The 26,716-nt window shown below is 35.5% G+C and overlaps 4 protein-coding genes across 17 annotated transcripts in view; 3 read left to right on the top strand and 1 right to left on the bottom strand.

Annotated features, from left to right (window-relative positions):
- Positions 1 to 169: 169 nt before the first annotated feature.
- LOC117609395 (calpain-D) lies at positions 170 to 11,906 on the top strand. 4 transcript variants are annotated; one of them, XR_004582585.2, is made up of 10 exons: positions 172 to 1,521; positions 1,909 to 2,276; positions 2,331 to 3,718; positions 3,805 to 4,038; positions 4,201 to 4,593; positions 4,669 to 5,333; positions 5,412 to 5,754; positions 5,858 to 6,036; positions 6,111 to 6,349; positions 11,776 to 11,906. XR_004582585.2 is itself a non-coding variant. In XM_034335670.2 (9 exons), the coding sequence occupies exons 1-9, from the start codon at positions 1,202 to 1,204 to the stop codon at positions 6,289 to 6,291; spliced, it is 4,071 nt and encodes a 1,356-aa protein (XP_034191561.1). In that variant the 5' UTR covers positions 173 to 1,201; the 3' UTR covers positions 6,292 to 10,480. The 4 variants fall into 4 exon arrangements, 2 of the variants coding, with proteins under 2 accessions (XP_034191561.1, XP_034191562.1); XR_004582586.2 differs by lacking the exons at positions 6,111 to 6,349; positions 11,776 to 11,906 and having other exon boundaries at positions 170 to 1,521; positions 5,412 to 5,523; positions 5,588 to 5,754; positions 5,858 to 5,999; XM_034335670.2 differs by lacking the exon at positions 11,776 to 11,906 and having other exon boundaries at positions 173 to 1,521; positions 6,111 to 10,480.
- Nup58 (nuclear pore complex protein Nup58) lies at positions 11,782 to 14,913 on the top strand. 6 transcript variants are annotated; one of them, XM_034335696.2, is made up of 8 exons: positions 11,782 to 11,924; positions 12,034 to 12,380; positions 12,463 to 12,679; positions 12,757 to 13,130; positions 13,193 to 13,414; positions 13,492 to 13,566; positions 14,191 to 14,266; positions 14,413 to 14,551. In XM_034335696.2, the coding sequence occupies exons 1-7, from the start codon at positions 11,863 to 11,865 to the stop codon at positions 14,235 to 14,237; spliced, it is 1,344 nt and encodes a 447-aa protein (XP_034191587.2). In that variant the 5' UTR covers positions 11,782 to 11,862; the 3' UTR covers positions 14,238 to 14,266; positions 14,413 to 14,551. The 6 variants fall into 6 exon arrangements, with proteins under 6 accessions (XP_034191587.2, XP_034191590.2, XP_034191589.2 ...); XM_034335699.2 differs by lacking the exon at positions 14,191 to 14,266 and adding an exon at positions 13,858 to 13,890 and having other exon boundaries at positions 14,413 to 14,549; XM_034335698.2 differs by lacking the exon at positions 14,191 to 14,266 and adding an exon at positions 13,685 to 13,707 and having other exon boundaries at positions 14,413 to 14,547.
- A 108-nt stretch (positions 14,914 to 15,021) lies between these two features.
- LOC117609402 (protein FAM114A2) lies at positions 15,022 to 17,696 on the bottom strand. 2 transcript variants are annotated; one of them, XM_034335687.2, is made up of 4 exons: positions 16,472 to 17,696; positions 15,785 to 16,380; positions 15,405 to 15,722; positions 15,022 to 15,338 (listed from the first exon to the last, which is right to left on the bottom strand). In XM_034335687.2, exons 1-4 carry the CDS (start codon positions 17,499 to 17,501, stop codon positions 15,264 to 15,266), a joined length of 2,019 nt encoding a protein of 672 aa, XP_034191578.2. In that variant the 5' UTR covers positions 17,502 to 17,696; the 3' UTR covers positions 15,022 to 15,263. The 2 variants fall into 2 exon arrangements, with proteins under 2 accessions (XP_034191578.2, XP_034191579.2); XM_034335688.2 differs by having other exon boundaries at positions 15,031 to 15,338; positions 16,490 to 17,691.
- Positions 17,697 to 18,518: 822 nt separating this feature from the next.
- kibra (WW and C2 domain containing protein kibra) overlaps positions 18,519 to 26,716 on the top strand; it is a 29,042-nt gene continuing 20,844 nt past the window's right edge. Inside the window, exons 1-3 of one of the 5 annotated variants that reach the window (XM_034335674.2) lie at positions 18,519 to 19,747; positions 20,134 to 20,274; positions 26,475 to 26,584. In XM_034335674.2, coding sequence (XP_034191565.2) covers positions 20,147 to 20,274; positions 26,475 to 26,584 — 238 coding nt within the window. In that variant the 5' untranslated portion in view covers positions 18,519 to 19,747; positions 20,134 to 20,146. Of the gene's footprint in view, positions 19,748 to 20,045; positions 20,275 to 26,474; positions 26,585 to 26,716 lie in introns of all 5 variants that reach the window. The other 4 variants (XM_034335675.2, XM_034335672.2, XM_034335673.2 and 1 more) reach the window with 4 other exon arrangements.

The following is a 26,716-nucleotide window of genomic DNA, read 5'->3' on the forward strand; positions in this document are numbered from 1 at the left end:
CTATCTCAATGTTAAAAAATATCAATATTAAACATATCCTGAAAATATGATATTGGTATTCTTTACAGCATGTCTGTCTTTTAATACAATTCAGATTATATATAAAATATTTTCTTCTGTAGTTACAAGTAAAATTATATATCTGCGTAGTTACTGATGAGACACCCCATATGATACTTCCTGTCAACCAGTGACGTATAAAAAACAAAGTTGAAATAATCGTAACAATAGGCGCAAAAATGTCGGGTATAAGTTAATATTTGATATATAAAAAGCACGTTTCGTTAACGTTAGTTCAACCACAAGTATATCGTTCATCAATTGTAATCAGATTGTTCATTTCGCTTTCATAACCTTTTCGAACTTGAAATGTTTGCTGCACTAAAGCTAACAAGTAGATTTACGTATATATAAAAATACTATCTCAAGGATTATGTTTTATTATTTGAAATGAATAGAGAAGTTTCTAATAATCGAGGTCAAAATAAATTTAGGCGATAAAATCAATCATATTTGATGGAACTTTCTAGAACTTGTAGTAATTAGCACTAGTTATAGAAAATTAAAAATCTAAAGTAATTAAAAAATCTAAAAGTATTCAGTTACATAAATAATCATACAGCCCTGTGTTGCAACTCATGTAGTCAACACAACCAACTCCGAATAATGACATATACACGAATGATGTCTGCTCCATTTGCAATTGACGTTTTATCTTTGTATTATAATTTTAAGTGAACGATAATGAATTAAACGATTAACTACTCGCCGTATATTTTGTGTTAGACTGCCGTTGATAGAAAACTATATAAGTCGTGAACGAAGATTGTGTAAAATAAAAAAGTATGTGCGACAGATGAAAGGAAAAGAAAAGCACAGCTAGACTAAAGGTTCGTGCGTGCATTTGTTTTGTTACTGTGTGATGCGACGAAGAAAAGAAAGGGAGAAAAAAGGAAGAAAAAGATAGAATAAAACATTGGGTGAGCAAGAGGAAGGGGCTAAAAAAGATGGCCGTCTCGAAACATATGACAAAGAACGGCGGGCAACCGCCGCTGCCGAAAAGAATTTTCGCGGAACGTGTTTTACGATATCGTTGATTCGACGTCCTCGTGTCGAGGTGTGGTGTTTATTCGTATAAAGGGATCGTGGCTACAAAAGTCAGTGATCCTGTTAGCAAAAGAGCCATGACTACGTGTAAAGAATGGGCTCGATCGCATCGGTGTTGCAGTGGCATTGCTCGGAGTGCGCTCTGATAAATCCAACGGAGAGCACGCGATGCGCCAGGTGTGGCCTTACTCGGCTTAAGAGTGATGAAAAAGCAAACTTCAGGCTAAGCCTGAGCTTGGAACACAAAGTTCCACGGCAAAAAGGTGAAAAAAAGAAAAGGGACAACGAGGAATGTAATACTTCCTCAGTGTCCGCTCCGCCGACACCTTCGTTGAAAGTCCGCCTGGATAAACCAACAGCGGACGATACGCGTCTGGCGGTTAATGAATACGTCAAAACCGATCTCATACATCGGTGAGAAAATTTGTTAGTTCGTCTCCCTCCGTAGCTCTTCTCCCCTCTCTCTTTACCCATCCCCCTATCTTCGATTTCTCGTGTGTTTGTACACAGTCTGTCAGATTCACAATTTTCAATACTCTTTCAATTCTTTTGGTACTCCTTACCCTTTTTCAAATAAAGTATTTTCCAATGTAAATTTGCCCTTGCTTTCTGCTGGCCAAAGTCAGTTTACAGCATGAACAGTAAACCGACAAGATTTAAGAACTAAAGTTTATTCGTTGCATGTTTCTATAAGTTCTACTGCATCCAAGAATACCAGCTTTCTTTTGCTGCTATTATATTCACAAATGTATTCACCACTGGTATATCGCTAACTGTTGTATCGTTTCTTTTAATTTTCAGCTCAGAAGGAAATTTAAGTGTACCTAATAATCATACAAGCAAATCTCATCATGACCTATGGAATGGAAGGTGTTATAAAAAGGAGCCAATTAAGCGATCTTCTTCTCTACCTTCAGTAGTAACACAATGGACTTGCGTTCGTTGTTTATCAGAGAACAGTTGCAGTTCAGCTGTAACTTGTGTAGTTTGCGATGCTAATTATTCAATATCTAAAACTGATAAAAAGCAGATCGGAGCGCGTAAAAGTAGAAAATTAAATTTACGGAAAACGAATCGTCTGAAAACCACATCTGAGCTTTTAGCAAATATTTTGGATGGTTTTAACGCGACAAGTATATCTATAAATAATGCAAGAGATATTAATAAAGGTGCATATTACGTAAATATAAATATTACCGGAGGAAAGTAATGTTATTTAATAGCGTTTCGTTTATGTTCGACAGATATGGCACAATTAACGAGTATAAGTCGTAATGAAAGGAGACAAATCGACAGGGAAGATTGGACTTTACCACCGATAGAGACCATGGATTCTACTACACTTTCCTATACGAATACCAGCAATACCTCTCAGCGTTCACCAAAAAGACATAGTCCTTCGATATACGAACGAGTTAAATCTAAAGTTAGTCGCTCTCTATCTAATGGCTCTGTTGTACATAAATTATCGGAACATTCTACTCAAAGACCAACAAGTTTAGTAGTAACAGATTCGCAGCAAGACGATGCCCTTTGGAGTTGTGACAATTGCACTCTCGACAATGCACCTGGCCTAGAACAGTGCGAGGCGTGCGAAGCTCCTAGAAGTCCAGCGCCTTGCAGCGGAGTAGTTATCAGTGTACCTGCTTGGGAACCCCGTGCTTTATCTTCTGCAAGTGCACTATCTTATAGACGATCGTTTTCCGACATTGAATCTGTTGCACATGTAGCTGAAAAAAAAATTGTCAATCGTAGAAGTCTGAACGAAGATGAGCCTCCGGCGGTACCACCTCATTCGGTTGGTTTCAGTACAAGGCCAAAGTACTCTTACATTGGAATTACCGATCCCGATATACCGCCACCGTTACCAAAAAAGCAGAATAGTAAATTGGGTCTTGTACCGACAAAAGCGCATAGCGAGGCAGCTAGTCCTGTTGGAGATGTACCTAATATAAGCTCTCTAAAGCGTATGTGGACATGTCGGAAATGTTCTTACGCGTATAATCCTCTGTGGTCGGCTGGTTGCGATATATGCGAATCATCTCGATCACCACCTTCGCTAACACAGCCTAGTTTAATAACAGTCACAAAAGATGAAACAAGTTGTTCCATGCATACACAGTCTCCGATCGTTGTATCTAGAGATAGCGTTAGATACATTCCACAGAAAACTGCTACATTGGCCACGGCTGAATCCGATTTAGACGATCAGATCGACCCACCTTCGCCTGTATGGACTTGTAAAAAATGTACCCTCTTAAATGCCGCTTCGAGAACAACGTGCGAAGCGTGCGGTGGCTCGAAATTAAAAAGTATTATGCATTTAGAAGATGCAACGTTACGGAAAGGCGAGAGTTGGGTGTGCCCGTCGTGTACTTTAAGAAATCCGCTATCAGCACAAACCTGTAACGCTTGTAAAACGTTGGCTGATTTTCTGGAAGTACCGAAAGATAGTAGATTCTTCGGCTCGAGAAGTCCAAGTCCAAGGCTTTGTTCGACTCCTATAAACTCAAAAGTTGTTACTCCGAGACACAGAAATTCTGTTAGGAGAAATGGTTCTTCGATTGGGGATAAGAGACATTCAAGGATTAAAGATTCTACTCATGGTCAAGTACGATTACCTTATGATCAGTCCTTTTTTATTGTTATTTATTTGATTTCAATTAAACGTTTATAATATGTATCGATTTTTTCTAGTGGCAGTGTAGACTGTGTACATATGAAAATAAGACTACTAATGGAATCTGTGAAATGTGCCAAATCTCAAAAAATTTATCTCAGCTACTGGGTGAAAGGCCTAGAATTATCGAATCTGGCACAAGCACGCTCACAATACAACGTCAGGAAAGTGTAGTTATGGAAAATTTAAGACAACTTGAAGAACGAGAAGCGTTGGAGAAATGGGAACGAATTGTTCGATATTGCAAAGAGGTATATCGTTTGGTTAACACGAACGAAATTGAATGTTTTGTTTTCATTTTTAAATAAAACAAATATGCATGTATTATGTTAATTTTCATTTATAATTTCCTTTTTTATCCAAACGTGTTGGTATAATAAAAAATGTTTCTATGTTATCTATTTATTTTATAGACGAACGAACCTTTTGTCGACGACTCGTTTCCACCGGCTCCAAAATCATTGTATTATAATCCAGCAGAAACGAAAGACAACCATGTTGTTCAATGGAGAAGGCCTCATCAAATTAACGTTGATTCTACTGTCGATTCCAAACTGCCTTGGGCTGTTTTTAGAACACCCTTACCTTCTGATATCTCACAAGGTGTATTAGGAAATTGTTGGCTACTTTCGGCTTTAGCTGTTCTAGCTGAAAGTGATGAACTTGTAAAGAGAGTATTAGTAATGAGAGAAACGTGTCCAGAAGGAGCTTATCAAGTAAGATTGTGTAAAGATGGAAAATGGACCACAGTACTCGTTGATGACTTGTTACCCTGTGATAAAAGAGGCCATCTAGTATATTCTCAGGTTAATAAAGTAACTAAAATGTATTTTTAATTCAACTTTGTAATTTTAATTAAATATACATGTATAATATTATAGGCCAAAAGAAAACAACTTTGGGTTCCGTTAATTGAAAAAGCAGTAGCTAAAATTCATGGTTGCTACGAAGCTTTAGTATCTGGACGTGCTATAGAAGGTTTAGCTACACTTACAGGTGCTCCTTGCGAAAGTGTGCCTTTGCAACCATCTGCTTTGCCGAGCGAAGATGAACTTGACAGGGATTTAATATGGGCGCAACTTTTGTCTTCGAGGCAAGCTATGTTTTTAATGGGTGCTAGTTGTGGAGGAGGCAATATGAAAGTCGACGAGGAGGAGTATCAACGTAAAGGTTTAAGACCAAGGCATGCCTACTCTGTTCTCGATGTGCGAGATGTACAGGGAATAAGACTGTTGAGACTGCGTAATCCTTGGGGTCATTATAGTTGGAAGGGTGATTGGTCTGATGATAGTCCTATATGGACGCCGCAGTTAAGAGAAATGCTTATGCCGCATGGTGCATCCGACGGGGTTTTTTGGATTTCCTTCGACGATGTGTTAAAATATTTCGATTGTATTGATATTTGTAAAACTAGAGTTGGATGGAGCGAAGTTAGATTACGTGGAACACTTCCGCCTTTATCTTCTCTTCGACATTTATCCTGTGTACTTCTAACAGTATTGGAACCTACTGAAACGGAATTCACGTTATTTCAAGAAGGACAAAGGTACATCCATTTACTGCATCAATTTATTTCATTGTCCAACGTATTTGGTTAACTTGATATCATTACTCGTACATTTAGGAATTCGGAAAAATCGCAACGATCTCAGTTGGATTTGTGTGTAGTTGTTTTTCGTACACGTTCACCAGCAGCACCGGAAGTTGGAAGATTAGTAGAGCATAGTAAACGACAAGTACGTGGGTTTGTTGGATGTCACAAAATGCTAGAAAGGGATTTGTATATTGTTGTATGTTTAGCATTCAATCATTGGCATACAGGAATGGAAGATACTTCCAGTTATCCTGAATATGTTCTTGCCATTCATAGCTCAAAAAGACTTTTAGTTGAACAAATTTCTCCACCGGCGTTCGTCTTAGCCGATGCTATTATAAGTTTAACTCTAGCAAAGGGACAGCGGCACGAAGTAAGAATTAATTACTTGTGTAAATGTTATGTATTTAATTGTAAAAAACACTGGTACCTTCTCCTAACCGAACATTCACAAAAATATTGATTTATCCAATTAGGGAAGGGAAGGAATGACTGCTTATTACTTAACTAAAGGCTGGGCTGGACTTGTAGTAATGGTAGAAAATCGTCATGTAAATAAATGGATTCATGTAAAATGTGACTGCCATGAAAGCTATAATGTCGTGTCCACTAGAGGACAACTCAGAACTGCCGATAGTGTTCCCCCGCTTCACAGGTAAAACAGTGGTGCTACTCATTTTTAAGAATTTCATATTTATATAATTATCAATTATAATAAATTCATTATAGACAGGTCATCATAGTTTTAACACAGTTGGAAGGTAGTGGAGGTTTTTCAATAGCACATCGACTTACGCACAGATTAGCTAACAGTGGAAATTTACATGACTGGGGCCCGCCGGATACTCAACATTGTCCTCAAATTGACACCGAAGTCGAGGGTTTACACAGCCCTCGTTTAATCACGTGAACAAGTTAAAAGTGATTCACAAGAGGATAGGACAATGTTTAAACGTATCGTTTGTCAAGTAAGAGATTTATTATGTACTCGTGATATTCAGAAATTTATTAAAACCAAAGCAAGCTAGAAAGATTTTCGGTACAGACTCGAATCGCGTGCCGGAAGTCGTAACACATTTTGTGCTTTCTAGCTATTCGTATTATATGAAAAAAAAAAAAATTTTTTAGCATTATGACAAGCTCACTATTGGATATAATACAATAATTAATGATTAATATACACAATGATTCTGAGATCAGTGGTTAGAAATATTTTTTTTTAATTAGATAGAAATTATTCATTAGAACTAATGAAAATGGAATATACTTTGAAACTTGCGTGCAAATTAAGCATTTCTACGGGAACCATTGATCCATAAAGAAGACTTAAGAAAAATTAAATATTTATGGAAGAACAAATTAAACACATTGCTTGTTATATAAAACAAAAAAAAAAAAATTATTTTCTCAATGTAACATATAAGCATCATAAAAAATAACAAAGCGTAACAGTTATACAGTAATAATATGTAAAATGAAATAAGTAACAGCCATTAATGATGTATAAAAAAAAAGAACATATACACTCTTTTTGGAATTGCTTAGTGTATGATATAACTATGGGTCGAAATATTTTCAGTTTTCACATCTTACAAAAGTCGATCCTTTTTTCGAATACATCAAGCCATATTCAGAACCAGCATTTAAAAAGATACATACAATATATCGTGCATCGTTGAAAACAATTGTTACTGACAATGTTTAAAATTTGTCTGATCTATAAATGGGGAGTTAAGAAAAGAATTCTTTGATTGCTTAAATGAGGATTTTTGAATATCGGCCAGGTTGTAAAACTTATTTCCTGTATGCTTTTGTTATTTCAATTTTTTAACTGGATGAAGTGCTTGTGCTACAAATGGATGCAGCGTGTAGCTACAGAACCAAAAATCTCTCTTGAAAGTTTTACAGTATATTGACGCGTTCACTGCCATTCTGTGTAATGTACATTTGACTTTATTATTGTTAAATATTTCTGTAGTAAATTATTATCATCTTCATGGTTGCTAATTGTTGTAAGTACCTTTTAGTTCATTCATAATACATATCTTGCATTTTATGCATACGCAAGCGTGGCAGTTAACGGGTTAGTCAGTTTTATAGGTGACGTATATTTTATAATCATGACATTGGAATAGGTATCTACAAGTGTGCACGGGTTTTTCTTTTTACATTTACACAGTTATGTTTTATTTCTAAAAAAAATTATCAAATAACGAAGATATCACTTTTTTTTTAAATTTTAAATAAGGGGTCATTACTTAAAATTACATTCCCTCTTTTAAACGATAAAATGACCATACAATCATGATGAATGGATGTTAAATATATAGTTTTCTCTGTTATAAAACTATTTAAATTACCGCAAATTATTATATTGGTTTTTTAATTTAATGTTAAGAGTTTATAAAAGAATTAGAGTAAATTAAATATCTTCGTTATTGTTAAATGCTGTTCGACATTCAAATATATTAAATGCAATGTATGTCAACTTACTTTTAGCTATTTCTTTGCACGTACTAGGCAGAGTGTTAATATAAGTGAAGATCTCCGTACTAAATTTACGCGCTAAAACAATGAGAAAATTTGTATAATCTTGTATCTAGAGTTGTTTGAGTACTTGAAATACTCGATATAACTTGCAATGAAAATTCAATTAAAAGGCAGAGTTGTGTATAAAATTATACATTTTCCGTGTGTAAATTAAAAAAATGAATGTGTTGTTTTAATTGTTGTATTAATTTAAAAGGTATATCTAATATTTATTGATATTTTTTATAGAGGATAATTTAAAAAAATGAGTAAACACTTGCAGATACAAGTTTATATCAGTGTTTCTTTGGTATTTATTCGTATGAAATTTCAGCGAATATTCGATTTAATATGGGTAGCTCAATATTTTGGCTTTAATGTTAAACTGCCATGTTCTGAGTAATGATAAAATTGGCACTGAAACATTCTTTTTAATGGCAGTTGGATCTGATTGAAAGTTTAATATTTTGTATGTATATTAAATGTGGTGATGTGACAATATCTAATGCTGTGATCAGCCAATGACGAATTTTGTCATTAAAATGTCAGTTAAGAAATGTCCTGTTAAATGAAAAGGCAGCGTGTGTATTATTTCAATAATAGTACAAAATGACTATTTATACTAAGTGCATTTGTTTTATTCAAATGCAACAGAAAGAAACAAGTTATACATATGAGCATTGTGAGACTTAATTGGCATTAGCTCTTTTTAAAATTAGATGAATTACACATTAATATGGATATATAAACTACAAGTGAAACATTCCTTACATTTACTTCTTTTTTTAATATTTACATTAATAGTAACATATTCTGGTTCTAACATACTTAATTCCTATTTTTCGAAATTTAAAGCAAAAGCAATATAAAGTTTCTGACTTTCTATTTAGATTTTTAAACAAACGGATCTAATTATCATTTAAACATGGCCTAATAATTCAAAGTTAGTTTTCTATCGATTCGTTATTAAAAAAAAAAAAAAATCCAGCTATTACTGTAGACTCTATATTGAATGGCCTTCATTTACAGACAAAGGCATTTAATACAACACGATAACTTTCTAAAATTAGCAGATACATTAAATTACCCCAATTAATTTAGTTCTAATCAACAGATTCGACTGCTATGTGTGAACTGGTAATTCGAAACATTAATTCAGTTATGTAATTGTTAAGAATTTTAGTATATGTATGGTTGCTGCACATGCACAAATTCAAATACAACAACCATAAGATAGAATATTTGATTACTCCTGCTTGTCTTACAACATAACTTGCATCTGCATAATATTGAAGTAAATTATTTTTAAATGAACCTTAGTGCCATACCAAAGCATAAGAAGAAACCAGAAATGGATAGATAATTAATCATGATTTTATAGATGCTCATTTTGTTGTCACAATGATATAGTAATTTTTCTCAACCAAAAAAAAAAAAATACTCTATTTTAAATATTGTACTAATACTAAAAAAAAATTATATTATAAATAATGTTTCCATTCTATGATATAACACATGTGGCTCTGATGCTGCTATCAGAATAATGAATACAACATAAATATTTAGCGTTTAGATTTTGATTGTTAACACTTAAAAAGAGAAAAAAAAAATTCTGGAAGTATGAGATGCAACTATTACTCTGAAAGCAGCAATTGAATTTGAGTATGCACAATGCTAAGGCAAATACAAGTGTGTTTGGTATTTTAGAAAACTATCTTCGTGGATTTGAACATTTTAGAAACAATTCAATTTGTACATAAAATGAATTATTTATTACATTGACGGATGGAAGGGTGGCTGATTAAGTTGTACATTGCTTGTGGTACACGTAAGTTGTTAGCTTATATATTTCTGTTAAAACAGTGTTTAAACAAACTAAATAATAAATGGTAGAGAATTACATATAAAAGGAGGAAAAAAAAATCAGTAATGTATCGGAATTAAAAGATCGTCGGTGATGTGCGAAGTGCATAAATATTTCTTTTATTTGCAGTGCCACTAATTTCGATTGATTTAAACTATGAAACAATTTGAATTCAAAAAATAGTTTGCCGGTTTTAGTGTATTATACTTAGCATAGAAAGAAAATGAAACAAATCGCACGCCATCGCAAAGTACCTAGGAAATATATTCTTAATAGGTATTGCAAAGAAGATTTTTTTAATCTACGGTATCTCATTGTATTTGTAATTACAGAGTATAATATTGCGATGTCATTTTACGATTAAGTAACTCGTACTCTGTACGATATTACGTACCGGGTGTATTCTAAACTGCATACGAGCGTTAAACATGATCGTTTCCTTTTGTTTTAAATGAGACTGAACTATTTAAATGTTCATGGAAAATGTTAATACATAAAATTACTGACAAGAAGGATATTAAAAGTAATTTCTGAATTAATTAGTGATAATTAAAAAAGTCTTTTTAGATGTGTTTTTTTAATCTACGCAACTGTGATCATTTTAGAAACGCCCATGTACGAACCCGAACCAGCAATCAACTTTGTGATAGTCTGTGTACTGATCTGGCAAACTTTGTTGAATTGATCCCATTTCCTATAGATGGAATATATAATTAACTAGAACATTGGCGCGTACACACAAAGAAACCATTTACTACTTTATGAAATAATAAAGACATTGTATTGCCCTCTGATTTATATCATATAGTAGTGTAGGTATATTTAATAATAAATCGAAATAATACCTAGAACTTATTCATCGTTCAGTTTCAAATTAATAATTGTTCAAGTTTTTTTAGAACTAATCATGTATTGTTTCTATTTAATTTTAACGTCAGCATTAATTTTGGAGTTCCTTTCAATTTTTAAAATTGAGATATGCGCAGAACGGTCCAGAATAAACGACATGCGCAGAACGGTCCAGAATAAACGACATGCCTTTGTTTTGGAGGGTCATGCTGTTTAGGGGGTTCTAAAGATCCCCAGGTATGTACAATATCACAGCCGACTCTAGTACTAGCCATGCTGAACAACGTGGCAACACCGCTCACGTGACAATCGGGAGTCCTATTTTCAAAAACAAAGTCCTGTGCTCGGAATTGTAATTAACGTCTTTTTTAATTAAAAGCTGTAGTAATATACACTATTTTGTGTTAATTATGTATAAACAATATATAAACGTTGCAACTATGGCAAATAGAAGTGATGTGGTAGTATAAAATTGTTATAAATGTGATATATATTTTGTGTACTCTCAAAGTAGATTGATGTTGTGAAGCATGATATTTGAAATATTTACAGTGGTTTCAAGAAAATTTAGGTATGAAGCAAAATGAAACCATCTTTGGATCAAATTGAAACATTTAAGAATTGATGAACGTGTATATAAGTTAATAAAAACCTTGAAACAAGCGAAATTATTGGAACGAAACCAAAGAGGTTATGTGAAGTCCAGAGAGTAGTCGGGAGTCTGACGACGTTGATTGGCTGAGAGTCTGAGAGTCCGGGAGGCAGATAGAGTAGGGTAGGTGTTGATACATTCAGACCTGACTCCCGCGGTGTTGCCATTTTTACTTCAGCACGGCTAGTACTAGAGTCGGCTGTGATGTACATCTCGCGGGGTATGCATAACATAAGTCATTTAATATCGCGAAAGAGATAAATAATTAATATAAATCAGCAGAATATTTATGCATAAAAGGTATAATTAGAGAGACGCTATGCATAATGGAGGGTGTATGCAAACCTAACTCGCTTGAGGATCTTTAGGACCCCAAAATCATGACTCCTCGAGAACAAATATGTCTAGTTCTTTTCTGTACCTGTAGTCACTGGTCACTGTTTACTGTAGGCACGTTGTATCAATGATGTTTGAATAACCTCTACTTTGACTTGTTTTAGTATCGAGAATGAATATGAAAGTTTAGTGCTTAAAAATAAGGTGTACGCAGCGTTTACTTTCGTTATTATTAATTGTACATAAGAAGTATGTCGTTTTCTTTTGGAACACCTGCAACTACCACCAATACAGGTTTTGGATTTGGTCAGAAGTAAATATGTATAATTTTTATTTTTCTATCAAATAGCTTAAATGTGATAAGATTTGAACAAGGCATCTGATCATAAAAATGAATCATAATGTTTGTATTGTTATGTTAGACCAGCAACAGGTTTTAATTTAGGTGGTACACCTTTCGGTTCCACTAACACAGCGCCTACATTATCTTTTGGAACTTCTTCAACACCAACAACAACTACTGGGCTTAGTTTTGGATTTGGTAGCACACCTGCAACTACAGTTCAGGCACAACCAACTGGTTTATTAGGTTCTAATACAACTACTACAACATCTGCTACTGGCTTATTTCCTGTTTCAACTACTTCTGCACCATTGTTTACTGGTCTTAATTTTGGGGCACCAGCAGCAAGTACTAGTCTAACATTTGGTACCCCATCTGCTACATCTACAGCTGGAAACCTCAGTTTTGGTACATCTACTACTTCAAGTGTGTAATATTTGTAAATTGAATGCTATTATTAATGAAAATATGTATTTATGTATATGCATGTAACGGTATCTATTCTTAGCAGCACCCCTTTTTGGTGGATCTGTTAGTGGTGGTAGTTTATTAGGTGGAAAATCAATTGCTGGCACTACTGTTACTACCACTACCACTAATAAAGGATTAGGAGGATTAGATGTATCTATAAGCAATAAAGGACTTTCACAAGGAAATAGCAATACAGCAACAGCTAAAGATAATATTTGGGCACCGGAATTATTACAGACAATAGAAAAATTCAAGTAATTGTTATATAATGAAGAAAATGCATTGAAACTATTATATATAAAATTGATTTATTATACCATTTTAATTACAGGGAGTTTGTAAAAGAACAGAAAATGTTATCTTCAGAGATAGCAAGAGGTTCTGCGCGGCCATTAACTAGATGCGCCGAAGATACAGCTTCTTTGATGGAAATTTTGACCACATTAGGCGGGGCTGTTCAGCGTGATCGTTGTGCTGTCGATAAATTAAAACAAGATACAGCTAAAGTATTGCAAAGTGCTGAAATATCACAAAGAACGCACGATACCCCGCCGGGATTACAGTACGAAAATAATGCACCATTATTGTTTTTCATGGAATTAGCTGATAACTTTGAACATGATTTAATGTTATTTAAATCACAAATCGAAACGACAGAAAAACATATTCAGACAATGATGACTCCAAAAACTCTAACACCACAGGGTAATTTTTTTTACTACTATTAGCATTTAAGAAGATTTTACTATATGTTCGGATCTTTTTAGAATTAACAATGGCTATGAATAAGCTTCACGAGTCTTTGGTAGCGGTTGCTGGAAAGTTGCAAGGTGTGCATTCTAAAGTGCAACAGCAAAAGGAACAATACTTAAATTTTCGAAAGTATGTTTTAAAAGACAACAAGAATGTTTTCGAGGATATTAAATCAGACGGAAAAATATTACATAGTATAGGCAGAATTACAAGTGGGCCAACTCCATTTGGACCAGGTGATTGATTATTGTTCCCTTGCATCTTAGTAATAGGTTTTATATTAATATATATGCTATACAATATATTCTTACAGGAAATAAAAGTTTTCTCTCCTCGACAGCGTTAAGCTCTAATAGACCCGGAAGTTATGAAACACGAAATCCATTAGGTAAATGAAATTGTCACGTGATTTTATAGTATTAATATATTTCTCTTTTGAAAACGAAATCCCTAAAACAACGTATTCTCGTTGTTTCAACTATCCCATAAACATCTCCTACCTTCAGGTCTTGCGTGGATTTAGTATGAGGTAGATTTACTAACATATAATGCCCTTTACTAAACGCTGTAGAATTTTCACGTGTATAAATAGCAAACTTGTTGCAACTGTATAGTTTTACAAAATATGTTTCGTATATATTTTCATTTCTGTAATTTGATTTTGATTTTACCTTTCCAGGAAAAGAGTAAGGGATCTATTGTAGTTTATGAGGTATTCAGTTTTGTTCCGTTTCTCTTTGTATTGTCAGTGATGGGAAGGGATGCAAAGCTTGTGTATCTAACATTTATTATTTATATGAAAGAATATACTTGTTTTCGCAATAACGGTACAATAAATATTTATCTTCTCTTTGTTTTCACGTATATTAGGAAATAGAAAATTATGAAGGAAAGTTAAGACATGTGGTGTTTAAGGAATGGCTGTATATTTTCTATGTGCTTTAATTGCTTCTGTCATCTTGATGATCATGCGAGAATGTTCGCGTTCACTAAATTATATAATATTTAACAGGGTATATGGAGTCTGTATCATGCACAAGAATTTTGCTAATATATTAAGGACATATATTCTTTAACTCTACAATGACGTTAGTATTGCTAATATAATTACATTTCAATGATATTTTTTTTTTTTAATTCATTGAAATTTACGCAGCTTCAGCTATTGTTCATGCAAAGCAGTGTAACTATTTAAATACAGATTCCAAATAATTCAGTATATGTGTTGTTACAGTTTGGGGAAATACAATATCAACATCATCTGCTACTAACATTACCCTAGGCTCATCATTGAAACCACCAACCGCAAGTTTGACTTTTAATACCCCATCAAACCTTACTGCACCTTTACCAACGACTGATTCAGGTTCGAGTTTTCAACTTCAAAAACCTCCCATTGGTAATAAAAGGGGGAAACATTGATAAAATAATTTTTATATTTAATGCTACACTGACATGTGTTTATTATATGGTTACAAATATCCGGCTTTTTTTGTCCTATTCTTCAAACTATTCTTTTTTTATTTCTTACAAAAACTGTTTACAATGATATCATTGTTTATTCAATAGTTATATGCCCATCATTTCGTTTCATTCCATTCCGTTTTCTCGATGGTACTGTAATAATGTTTAAAAGTACGTGGATTACGAATTACTTGAAAAGCTAATCTTCCGTGCATTCATATTTGAGTAAATTCTACACTTTTAATATATTTTCGTAATGGATAATTGTTATTATGTAATAACCATGTGATTCAAGTACAAAACATTTGTGAATTCATAATTTTCAAAGTTATTTATATTTTTTATATTATAAATCTATATACATAACTATTTTTTACTATAACAATTAAGAACTTAGTATATGTATAAATTCGTATATATATTCAAATTTCTCTTGGTCCCTGTAGCAGACACATACATCGGGGAAAAGACAGTGAAACGGTATAGGGGGCAAATCATCTTCAATAAACTGTTCATTGCTTTGTTCAATATACATATATATTAATGAATTGCGTATACACACGCGGACGCGTGTGTGTACAATTATGTATTAAAAGTATTAAAAAATATCTCTGTTGACCGTTACATAGCACCCACTTGTATAATGGGGATCAATAGTTTAAAGGCATCTTGGATGTAAGAACTTGCATTCGAAGCCTGTTGAAAAGAAAAATAATTAATGTCGCAAAATACATGAAACTGGTCAACAGAATATTTTCTTACCTCCATGAAAATTGTTGTTATACTAGCATTAATATCATCCGGTTTGTCGGAAGTTTCGGCAATGACATTTAAACAGCTACAATAAGTATTAGCTAGTACTCCAATTTGATTAGACAAAATATGCGTTAAACGAACTAATGCATCGGCCTCGTTAACGGTGCTTCTGTGTTCCTTGATTAGAAGCAACTCTGCAGTTTTGTGAAACCTTTCCACAGAAAAGGCTGTAAATTGTGCCAGAACAGAAATAGCATGCTCAAATATTTCTTGACCGGTGTATGTTATAGGTGGGGTGGTGTAAATTTTAGATGCTTCAAAAACCTACAATTAATATTTAACTTTATAAATCGCATCCAACATATTTCAGCATCAAAATTACTTACATCATACAATTTCTCATATGTAATATTAATTCCAAGGTCATTACAAGCTTCTTGCAATCTACATTTCAGATCTTTGTCATGTACCTCGTCCTCATTTTCATCATCTTCACCCAAATCACATAATTCTTTAACATCTTCCAATGTTTCTTCCATGGAATTTAATTCATTTGTATTCAAACCACTCAAGTGCTGTTGTATTTTAATGTTACTTTGTTTTGACAACATTTCCAATGCTTCTAAGTGAACAAGTCCTTGATAATCATCAAAAAGACTTTCAAAATGTACTTTTCTTATCTTCTGTTTCTCTTCTGCTGTTTTCTCAACAGTTTCTGCTTTTTCTTTCGCTTCGCGAAGTACTTGAGATAAATTTGGTTTATCTGTTTCATTCATGAAAAAAGCTCTCTTTTTCTTCAACCCTGGATCACCCTCTTGCAATACCTCCATTGTTTTTTTACCAATAGCTTCTAATGTATCCAATCCACCAGTCATGACTTTGCTCCCAGTTGATTCAACTAATTTTGTTATTGAAGACATACCCGATATTAGATTCCCAAATCCAAAAAGAGATTGTTCCTCAGGTTCTTCTTTTTTATCATCTGGAAATTCAATGAGCTAAAGTAAGTACATGATAAACGATTTTTAAACAGTTATTGTATATTAAATAACAGATAATTGTAAGCAGTTGACATTTATCAAATATATCACCAGCAACTGCAGAATCTTCTTCTTCAATTTCAGTTGGTGTAGATTCATCCGGTATAGCCATAGATTCTTCCAAAAGTGTAAGACCATGTGTTACATGACTAGTTAATGTAGAAACTCCAGCACTAGCTGAATTAATAAAAGAAGTCACATCCCAGCTGCCCCAACCCCAACCTTTCAAGGAATTGTCTGTTTCTTGGTCAGTAAGCGATAGTTTTTTAAATATTGGTTGTAACTTTTCTTCGGTTAGCTCTTCAGGTAATTCAATTTCCTTGCCAAGACCTTCCCAACCATCAGGTTTAAATACTTCTTTAAATTTTTTATCAGATTTCATCTCTTCTGGCATATCAGATTCGGTTAACTCTTCTATTATTAAGAATTCTGTAAGAGAAGTATCTTCTGTTTTCATAGATGTACTTCCTTTATCGGTAGATATTATGCTACTTGGGTCATCCTTGGCATTATCACTGGATGTGATTTTAGTTCCTAATTTCTTTGCACCTAACTTCTGTTGCTTGCGATCCTTGGGTTTGCTATCTGATTTAGATGTAATTGTTTCAGAAGGATCTTCCATTTTGACATCTGTTTTAAGAGATAACTCTACTTCATTTTTATTTAGATTTTCCTTTACTTCCAAATTTGAGGCTACCTCTGCAGATTCCTCTTTTGGTAAATCACAGGATGTAACCTTATCATTAACTTCTTCTAAAGTTCTGTCAGTATTACTAATTGATTCTTTTTTTTTTTTATTACGCGTATCTTTAATACTGATATCTTTATCAAGTCTTTTTTCGTCTGTTGCGGTATCAGTTCCCGCATAATATTTTTCTGTCCTTTTATTATACATTACATTCGCGTAAGACGGACGTGGTACATATTCTGTGTCGTCATCAGATTCGGAATCTATCGCAGTTGGTGAGCTCCACTGTTGAGACTGAATAATTCTTTTCGTTGATATATTGTGGTTCATCTCTTCGTCAGCACTTTCGAAGTCATCACTCTCGGATGTTGCCATGTTTATTACTTCGTGCGACACCAAACTACTTGTTCTCAATTAGAAATAACCGAAGAAAACTTTAAACTTTATTGCCATGAATTTGCGTTACAATCATACTTTAATTGTTGACGTCAACATTACAAGAATAAAGTAATAAACATTATAGTACTCGCAGAACACTGGCACATACGTTCGCATACCTGCGCCATACGTACTCGCATGCACAACTGCAGTCGTGTACACGTGTCCCTCTAAATAAGTAATAATTCATTCACTTCGTAAAATTCGTATTAACTTCATGGATTAGGGGAAATAAAGCGCGCATGCGAGAAAATTAATCCAGGGCCGGTGGAATTTAAACGCAATACTCTTCAATTTTTAATACATCTGTTCTTTATACTATAACTTGAACCTCACCAGTAAAACTGGTTATCCATTCCAAGATACATAAAAAAATTATAATCATAAAAATACACTTTCCATGTTACGGCAAACAAGCTATTTAAATGGCAAAATGCTGAAAAAACATTAGAAAAGTAGAAAACGAATAATGTTCATTTTTTACATTGATCATTAATTAATTTAATTGAGCGCAAAGTTTAAAATGAAAGGCTGTATCTTAAATAGAAGTAGAAAAATACATTATTGGTCCGTTCTAATTTTGATAAGACCTGGAAGTTACGAATAAAGGAAAACAAGAAGGAAGAAAAGAAGGAGGAAGCAATACACGCGAATACCACAGAAGCTTATGAGACATTCTTAAAGGGGCGCCGACGGATTACCATCAGTTTACTCATTCGTCCCGGATGTTCAACGGTCTCGGGTGCACCTGCGTTTAGAAGTTGTACGGTGGTGCCGCCAATGCAACATAACGGAAAATATGCGAAGCTATCGAAAGGGCATCGCGTTCGTCTGTTCCCGTCGCCGTTCGTGCACAGCGGTCAGAGACACGAGAGCTTTCGGTTAGTGGAAGGGGCAGTTGGATAGAAAAAGAGAGGAAGAAGGAACATACGAGTTTCGGTGGGGATTACGTTCGGTTCTCATCGGTGTACGGCGTTAAGGCGAAGAGGAAGAGAGAGTGAGTGAGAGACATTGCCAAGCGCACACGGTATGAACGTTCAGTGGCATGTTTCAAACACTCAACATGCTTGTAGTGGCGCGAGGTTGTAGTATCGTCGAAACGAAAGAGTAGTTTGTGCGTATTCTTGGCACTTGAAACAACGGACTTGACACAGTGCACAATTATTGCGAGGCAATGTTCAATTCGAGCAAAAGTGTCTTGCGGTAACCGTAACAGAGTGGCTCTATCCGTGTTAAGTAAAAGCGGAGTGAAATAGCGTGCGGGTGAACGCAAGACGATTTCTGACATTGCTCGAAGGAAGATCGGATACGTTGCTGGTATAGATATTCTCCACGCAACGAACGTAAAGTTTAGTGTAAGAAGGAAAAGGGAGCACGGTGAAATGTACTCGACAGCACCGGCATTAGCGTGCATTTCTTAAAGCGGGTCGCAGACGCAGATGCTGTCCCGTCTCTGCTCTGAGAAACTCGTCGTTGTTCCTGTTGTACGAAAAGGAGCACGACGTGATTGCGACTGTTCGTCGATACACTCGTACCAATTTTATTTTCGAAAATTGGTCAATGAAACGTCTGTGTAAACCGAGTTCGCAAGTGTTCCCCCCGTTTATTTGCCGGCACAGTGCCGTAAGTATTTCTCCAGTGAACCTGCTTTCCAATCGTGTAAAACCCGTAATTGTGTAAGAACAGTAGAAATCGAAGAAAGGTGCAGAGACAGAACATCACCACACGTGATGTAAAATCAAAGCCTCGTTAAACAGAGGTTCAGAGTGTAAATGGAAGTGAACCATAAGTGAGACGACAGAAGGGGTGAAAGTGCTTTTACAAAGTCGACGTCAGTTTTTTCTGTGGTGTGAAAAGGAAAAAAAATCATTCAAAGGCTGTGCTATAATATTTTTCTCCACCAAATTGGAAAAAGTGCCCAGTGTGAGATTAAGGGAAAAATAGGAAAAAAGTGTTACAATAATGTAACAAGCATCTGTGCACGGTCTCGTGCAAATGTAGGACCACGGTACTGTCTCAAGGCAAGATACCAACAGTGGACTTTTCTTCGACGGCCAGCTATGTTAACGGTGGAATTCCGCTCGAGAGGAATCTGAAGGCGGGGACTCTGACGTCACTCCGCTCATGATAATGAGGTATTCATGATGGCGGAGTAGCGCGCGAGGAAGAGAGAGAGCGCTCATGTATGTACATTTTATATACTACATGTGTATACGTATATGTAACATATGCACGTGCGCTCTCTCTCTTTCTCTCTCTATCTCTTTTTCTCCTTCTACGTCTTTCTCTGTCGACACGCACGCAGTATCTGTATGCGAGTGCGCGCGCATGTGTGTCGTAGCATGCAACACATCCTTTCTATCTCCATTCCACTGTATATCAGTGTGTATTACTATTGCGTGCCTTCTCTTTACCAACTTCGATATATTCCTCTTTGTTTTTCTTACGTCTACTATCTTTCTTTCTCTTGTATCAATACAGCGTGTATGTGGCACGAGGAGTGTGTGCTCGCGCGCACAAATATGTGCCTGTCGACTGGTCGGTGATAGAGAGTTTTGGATGGATTTAGAGCGCAGTGAAATATGCCAAGGAGACGGAATGGGGAGATACCGCTTCCGGAAGGGTGGGACGTCGCGCGAGACTTTGATGGAAAAGTGTATTTCATCGATCACAACACAAGAAAAACAACGTGGATCGATCCTAGAGACAGGTACGCCATTTTCTATGTATATGTTTTGTGTATGCACGTGTACACGTGCTAAGCTAAGGAAATACATACACGAGGAATGCATGAAATTTTCATGTAATACGACCCTTTAGGTTATACGTATATATATTTTTTTTAAGGTCATGATTTTTTTTTTTTTTTGTGAATTAACGCGTGCACTTTAGCGTACAAGTGTTCGTAGGCATGTATAAACGAGAATGCGAAATATTTCTGACGTTACATTGCCCTCGTGTGAACACCCCTTAAGTTTCTCGTCGAACGTGTGTATCTACTACGTGTATGCGTATATTCATATATCGAGGACTCGCCGCGCCCGCATTCCAGTCGCCAGGGCCGCCGCGCTGTCGATGAAAAACTCGAGAAATCTGGTGACCACGGTCGAATGCGAAAATAAAACTATTATTCGTTTCAAATTCTTCCTGTTCAAATTATAGTTTTTTTTTAAATATTCTGCTTGATCAGTTGTCAGAAATGAAAACGTTGAATTTTTAAATCTAATAAATACGTGCTAGCATTATGATATAAATATTATATTCTCAATTTATGAATTAAATGGCATCTTATAGGTGATTAAATGAATAATTACACTAGTGATGGTCAATTTCGTTTAAATGTAAATTGGAAGTAATAACATATGTATGTACATTTTATCAGATTTTCGTTTGTCGAACAAATTATCAATTCGTATACTGTCCCCTAAGACGGCGAAGGTAACGAATAGCACCCATTATCGTCTAAATGACTGAAATTTCGTTATAAAACTAGCTTGTGTCCACGTTGCCTAGATTAAAATACGTGCGTAGCCTCGGAACTTAGTGTAAGTGAACCATCTTACGGGGCTAACCGGTACATAACGAACATGCAACTGACCGGTACCTAAAAATAGACCTTGGTACAAGGGTATTACTCTTTCGATTTTGATATCGCGTTCATACATTGATCTCGTTACGTGAGCACTTTGCCTTTTCGACTTTCTTCCTCCATTTTCTCATTCGAGTTATCGTCTTGCAATTCGAGCGCAGATTACTCGATTTACGTTCGTTCCTGTTTTTGTTTGAACATTTGGCACACGAACAACAGCCGTATATACTTGTTCCGTGTGCCGATTTTCGTTCCTCGAAATCTCGAAATTTCGTTCCCGGAATCACCTAAGTTCGTCAATTGCAGGAATCACGCGTTTCTTTCGGCCGCGTATTTTCCCATCGTAGCGCATATTGCAGCGCGTGGCATCTGCTCGACATCTGTATTTAGGAAAATTCTTTCGCTAACGCGCATGCGCCTGCGTGCGCACACTCGCGCTTTTTGCCGTTTCCTGCGAGCGCGTGCTTCCGTTCAAGTATCAACTCACCTTTAACCTTTCGTTACATAACTTTTTGAAGTTTTCGTGCAAATTTTAAGTAAACGAGTGAGGAAAATGGTGTTTTCACATTTATTATTTGAAGCGTCTCGATACATAACCTAGAAAACGATGGCGACGACTGTCAGAGGGTTAGGAGTAGAGGTAGTGAATTTTTCAATTTCTTTGGTTATCCTTCATTCTTTTGTGGATGAAATTTATTTGTTATATCGTTTTTTTATTCGAACGAAATAAGATTGAGGGGTGCGTACAGCGTGATATTGCGTATACACGTGCGTGACCAAAGCCATGGCACGAATTACAAGGCAGGAGTGTTCCCAAACTTGGAAATTCGAAACATTCCTAGGCCATGACACATCCACGCACCGAGAGGGAACGAAGGCAAACAGAGATTCCTGTAAGCTGACATATACACTATTATTTTCTTCTTGGAATTTTTTACGCTCCAACTAAAGCTCCGGTTAGTTGACCATCCTCCGTCCACGCAAACAGTCATTATGTTGTTAGAAATATTTTCAGCTATCATTTGCAATCACGATTCATACGGTTAACCGGCTGGTACGTGACCGATCCTGACGTATCTTTACAGCGACTGTCGTAATTAAATACTTTCAATTCGTTTCTGCATATTGGTGTTATATTTCTAATTAGAGACGTGCTAATGTTCTAATTGACTTTGATCTGGCATCGGGTAAGAAAGATGCTGTTTCTCGATCCGAGTCCTAATTTCGGATACCCGTGCAAAGAAAATGTATTTTCTGATTAAATATTGAAATGTCATAGCACATAGGAAAAGGGAAGAGAAAGTGTAAGAAATATGTTATAGCAGTAATTTTGTATAATTAAGCTTCGGTATATATTTTATTAATATTAATCGAAGTAAAATGTAACTTATTTTTTCCAACGATGTGTGCACCATGCGTTTAATATATTATTATAAATGGTGCTCAGTAATCGTGTGTAAAATTTGAAGCAGCTACCCATTAACTCATTGAGCGAGTTCTTAACTCATTACGCACCGGAAATACTTCTGACCGAGTACATTCTATATATTATTTTTTATTTATTTTCACTTTTACTTTCGAAACTTAACGCACAATAATATGTTGTTTTCTGTAATGAGTTCGCATTTTATTTATAGAATTTACGCTCGTGTAAATTAAATCGTCATTATTGAATTAATTGTAACATATTTTCACGATTCATTATTATTTCATTCATATTCGAAGGATAATACATTTTTCATGTTAGACGTTTTCTTTTTATATCAGAATTCAATGTCGCATCAGCTGCATAGATTATTAGCGACAATTGTAACGTAATTCTCGATGATTGCTAATGTAAAGGATGCTTTACTCGGTGACTCGTGAATTTAGGACATTAGATGTTTTATTATGAAAACGGTAAAAACGTGATTGGTACCAAAATGGAGGGACGAAATGATCGACGCTTTTGAAATGATTCCACTTCCGGAACTTATGGTACCACGTCATTAAATTTTCAAACTTTCTAATCGCACTTGGAGACAGATATCGACAAGTTGGTGCACGCGTTCCGTGATGCACAAGTAATGCCCTTGGGTCAAAGCGAGGTAGTCGAAGAGGGACACCTACGCGATCCGTATGCCCACGCATGGGTGCTTGTTTGTTCTCCGTTGACGTTACGTTCAGGGCCGTGTGTCTCACCTAGCCACCAAATAAATAGTCACACCTGTTTTATACTAGATTTACCCTTTACAAACTGAAATTGATTCGGATCACTTACGTATACTGAAGGATATTTTAACCATTAAATTACCAATTTCAAAACTAATTTGATGACGTTAAATTACAGTAAACCAACGCTTATGGGGTATCAATTTAGAATTCGAAATGGACGTATAATTTTATGGGGCACCGGAGATAACGTCCTGAAAATTTTGCATTATCCCGAACGGAACGACGGTATTCAATTCCGCGTACGTAATAGAAATACGATAAAAACCCCATAAACAGCTGAACCGTCAACCATTCGATATTTCAATAGCCATAAAGGCGACACTTCTCGCTCGTTCAACTGCTAATACGAAACGAGCTGTTCCCTTATTAAAATAGAGTTTATGGGGTTCATGAAAGCTGACCACGAGCGCGTAGGCGTGTTTCCGTAATCATCCATCGGGAAACTTAACAAGATTACTTTATTGCTATAATCTGTCGTTTTCTATGCCCATTGTTTCTCTAGGCGCAACGCTAGGTATGCGCCGCAACAAATCATTGAATTTCATTCACATACACGATTGTATCTTTAAACGTAATGCTTACCTGATATACGAGGGTCATTCGATAAATAGAAGGTTTAATAAAGATTCCTTGGTTCTAATTGTACGCTCGCTCTATTAGTCAATCAATTTTCTTATTAAATTTCCAAATATCCCGAACGTAACATATTACTCACACCATAAAAACTTTCTTTCAAAACATTCCTCTAGTTTGCCTTACATCATTCCTCGCGTTTTCTATCATTTTTTATTTGTCGTCGTCTGTGTTTGCTCGAAGGAAACGTTTCGACTCTGTCTGCTACTTGAAGGCTCCTTGATGCGTTACTCACAGAGAAAAAATTTTCAACCATTGTTCGAATCTATCGTTTATGTAACAGTCGTTAATCAAATTGAAATTAACATAAGCTTAGCCAATCAGTGCATTCTGATGGGTGATGCTTTTAGTGAAAAATATTGTCTGGTATAAAAATTTTAATTAAAATTCATTTTCGTAATGATTCTGAGCGACTAAACAATTTTACGAGTGCCGTGTGTATTTTGCGAACGTCTCGGCAAACAGACGAACGAATACCATAAAATTGTCCCCGAAATATGTGTGCTTTCAGTCTTTTATGCAGTTTATATTGCATTATGTTTGATAACCTCGAGACACCTCGGAAACATTCCATCCTAAATCAGCATGGTTTAGGTGATGAGGCTTCCAGGAATTTCGCTTTATCAAGTAAACATTCAATTTAAAAAAAAAAAAAGAAGCGACGATTAACTTGTCTCGTTAAAGAAGTAATTTAAAACTTAAAATTAATTTCAGTTGTTCGCCATCGGAGGATTAAATATTTATAAAAAGGAGTTCGTTTTACATCGTTAGTTCTGTTGAAATTAGCGATGTTTGCGTATTCCACAACGGATCGGGTATAATTAAAGCACACACACAGCGATTATAATTTACATTTCGTTTTCTGTTTCCCTCGGCAAACATCGTTTCTCAGCTTCCTCACAGGAAGAAGCCTAGCAAAATAAAGGTGAACGTACTATAAACGTAGCCTTTGAAACTTCTAACAAGTGGTATATGTTGATGGTGTAACATTACTAACAATTACTATTGTACTTGTTAATAGTTGATGTAACATTAACCGCCGGGTTGTTTCAATGACAGGATATCGGAGGGGGTGTCGAACGGCCAATTCGAAGGACAATGATTTCTGAAACGACTATGTGGAAAATAACGTTACGGTATATGTACTTATATTTCCACCGTTTAATATGTCCTCGGATAACCCTCCACCACCTAATTCCCTTCCCGCACCTCTGCCGCATTATTCACGTTATTCCTCCTCCTTCCTCATGATGTACGTTCTTGACCCTCCTTCGCCTCCTCCCTGCTTGATATTGTAGGGCAACAGCTCGGGGTAAGGCCAAGGGCACATTAAAATCGTGAATCACGCGGCGGAAAATGAATTAAAAGGGGGGTCGTCTATGAAATACTTTGATGGATCTGTTGACTACCATGGGGGTCAGTGCTACCCAGAGACACAGATTTAATTTTCTTAATATATTTCTAAAGGAACATTTTTCAACATCCCTAATTTACTTGAAAGTTTCAGCAACGAATCATTTGTTATAAACTAAAGGAACGAACGATGGCAATAGCAATTGAGAAATAAGGTAGCAATTGAACTTTTTCATTGTGCTACGTAGCTACTCGTTGGTATTCGCATTCTTCTGTGTCGATTACTGATTCCATTTCACTTTCGTCACGATAAACTCGAGTTGGTCGCTGGCCTGCGGAGGTCAGCTTATTTTGTATGCAAGATACAATCTCGTTGTTGCGCATACCCGTATATACGATATGAAAATATGATCGAATTAGGCCGAAGGAAATTTTCAAACATCAACGTTCATTCTCCATCGAATAGATTATTCGTAGAGGAAATGGAAAAATTTCAGGTTTATTTATTAAAAATTTGTGAAAAGATTTCGTATTACTCGATGGATGGTGATGCTCAGGAACGATTAGAAATTGGCAGGATTTAATGGCACTTACTGCGTCTTGAATTAAGAAATTGATCGTTCAATGTTAAACTCTTCTTTGGTACCAAGGCTGATGTGTGTTCGTCTTCGTGAATTCCTCTCGAAACCTTCGAAATCTTTCAGGATTACGTAATGGTGTCGTTGGTGTTCAGAGGTCGTGGAAATAATAATAAACTTTTGGTCAAAGTTGGACGTTATTTTATTTGTAATTTCATTTCAAGAATATTCAAATTCCCCTCTTAATGTATTTTCGCGAGAATCCATTGAAGACAAGGAAAAAAGAATAAATTGCTTTTTAGAGACTGAAGTAGTTCAAGGGGAACATCAGAATGTGTACTTGATTATTTGCTTAGCCGGAGGACATTTCAAGGCCGTTTACATTATTTTAAATGGCATATGCTATAGATTTTTCTTTTTTTTTTTTTAGATGATAGAGTGTAATCAGGCAGATTTATATATTCACGTCCATAAAATTATATGATAATAAAAAGGGCAAAGTAAGAGAACTTTTTTTTAACCATCTTTTTCTTCTAATTACAGGTTTACTAAACCTCAAACATTCGCAGATTGCATCGGAAACGAGCTTCCACTTGGTTGGGAGGAAGCTTATGATAAACACGTTGGTGCATACTACATTAACCATGTCAATCGTGAGTATAACTAGCTTTTATATAATTTTATAAAGTGTTAATGTTTCCTGTAAAGCTAGGCGCATACGCGGACGTGGCCGGATGTAAGTCTTCCCGCGCTTCGTTCAAAGTTCCCTGCTGGATTGTTAGAGG

The sequence above is a fragment of the Osmia lignaria genome, chromosome 7, assembly GCF_051020975.1.
Source record: "Osmia lignaria lignaria isolate PbOS001 chromosome 7, iyOsmLign1, whole genome shotgun sequence".
Classification (NCBI taxonomy): domain Eukaryota; kingdom Metazoa; phylum Arthropoda; class Insecta; order Hymenoptera; family Megachilidae; genus Osmia; species Osmia lignaria.

Bases quoted from the DNA above. Each gene is read 5' to 3' on its own strand.
- LOC117609402 (XM_034335687.2), bottom strand. From the start codon at position 17,501: ATGGCAACATCCGAGAGTGATGACTTCGAAAGTGCTGACGAAGAGATG. The intron at 15,723-15,784 runs GTAAGTAATTTT...TATTAATTGTAG, and splicing joins CATATGAGAAATTGTATGAT to GTTTTTGAAGCATCTAAAAT. The intron at 15,339-15,404 runs GTAAGAAAATAT...TCTTTTCAACAG, and splicing joins TAACAACAATTTTCATGGAG to GCTTCGAATGCAAGTTCTTA.
- Nup58 (XM_034335694.2), top strand. From the start codon at position 11,863: ATGTCGTTTTCTTTTGGAACACCTGCAACTACCACCAATACAGGTTTT. The intron at 12,381-12,462 runs GTGTGTAATATT...ATCTATTCTTAG, and splicing joins TGGTACATCTACTACTTCAA to CAGCACCCCTTTTTGGTGGA. The intron at 13,131-13,192 runs GTAATTTTTTTT...GGATCTTTTTAG, and splicing joins AAAAACTCTAACACCACAGG to AATTAACAATGGCTATGAAT.
- LOC117609395 (XM_034335670.2), top strand. From the start codon at position 1,202: ATGGGCTCGATCGCATCGGTGTTGCAGTGGCATTGCTCGGAGTGCGCT. The intron at 4,039-4,200 runs GTATATCGTTTG...TTTATTTTATAG, and splicing joins TTGTTCGATATTGCAAAGAG to ACGAACGAACCTTTTGTCGA. The intron at 5,334-5,411 runs GTACATCCATTT...TCGTACATTTAG, and splicing joins TTATTTCAAGAAGGACAAAG to GAATTCGGAAAAATCGCAAC.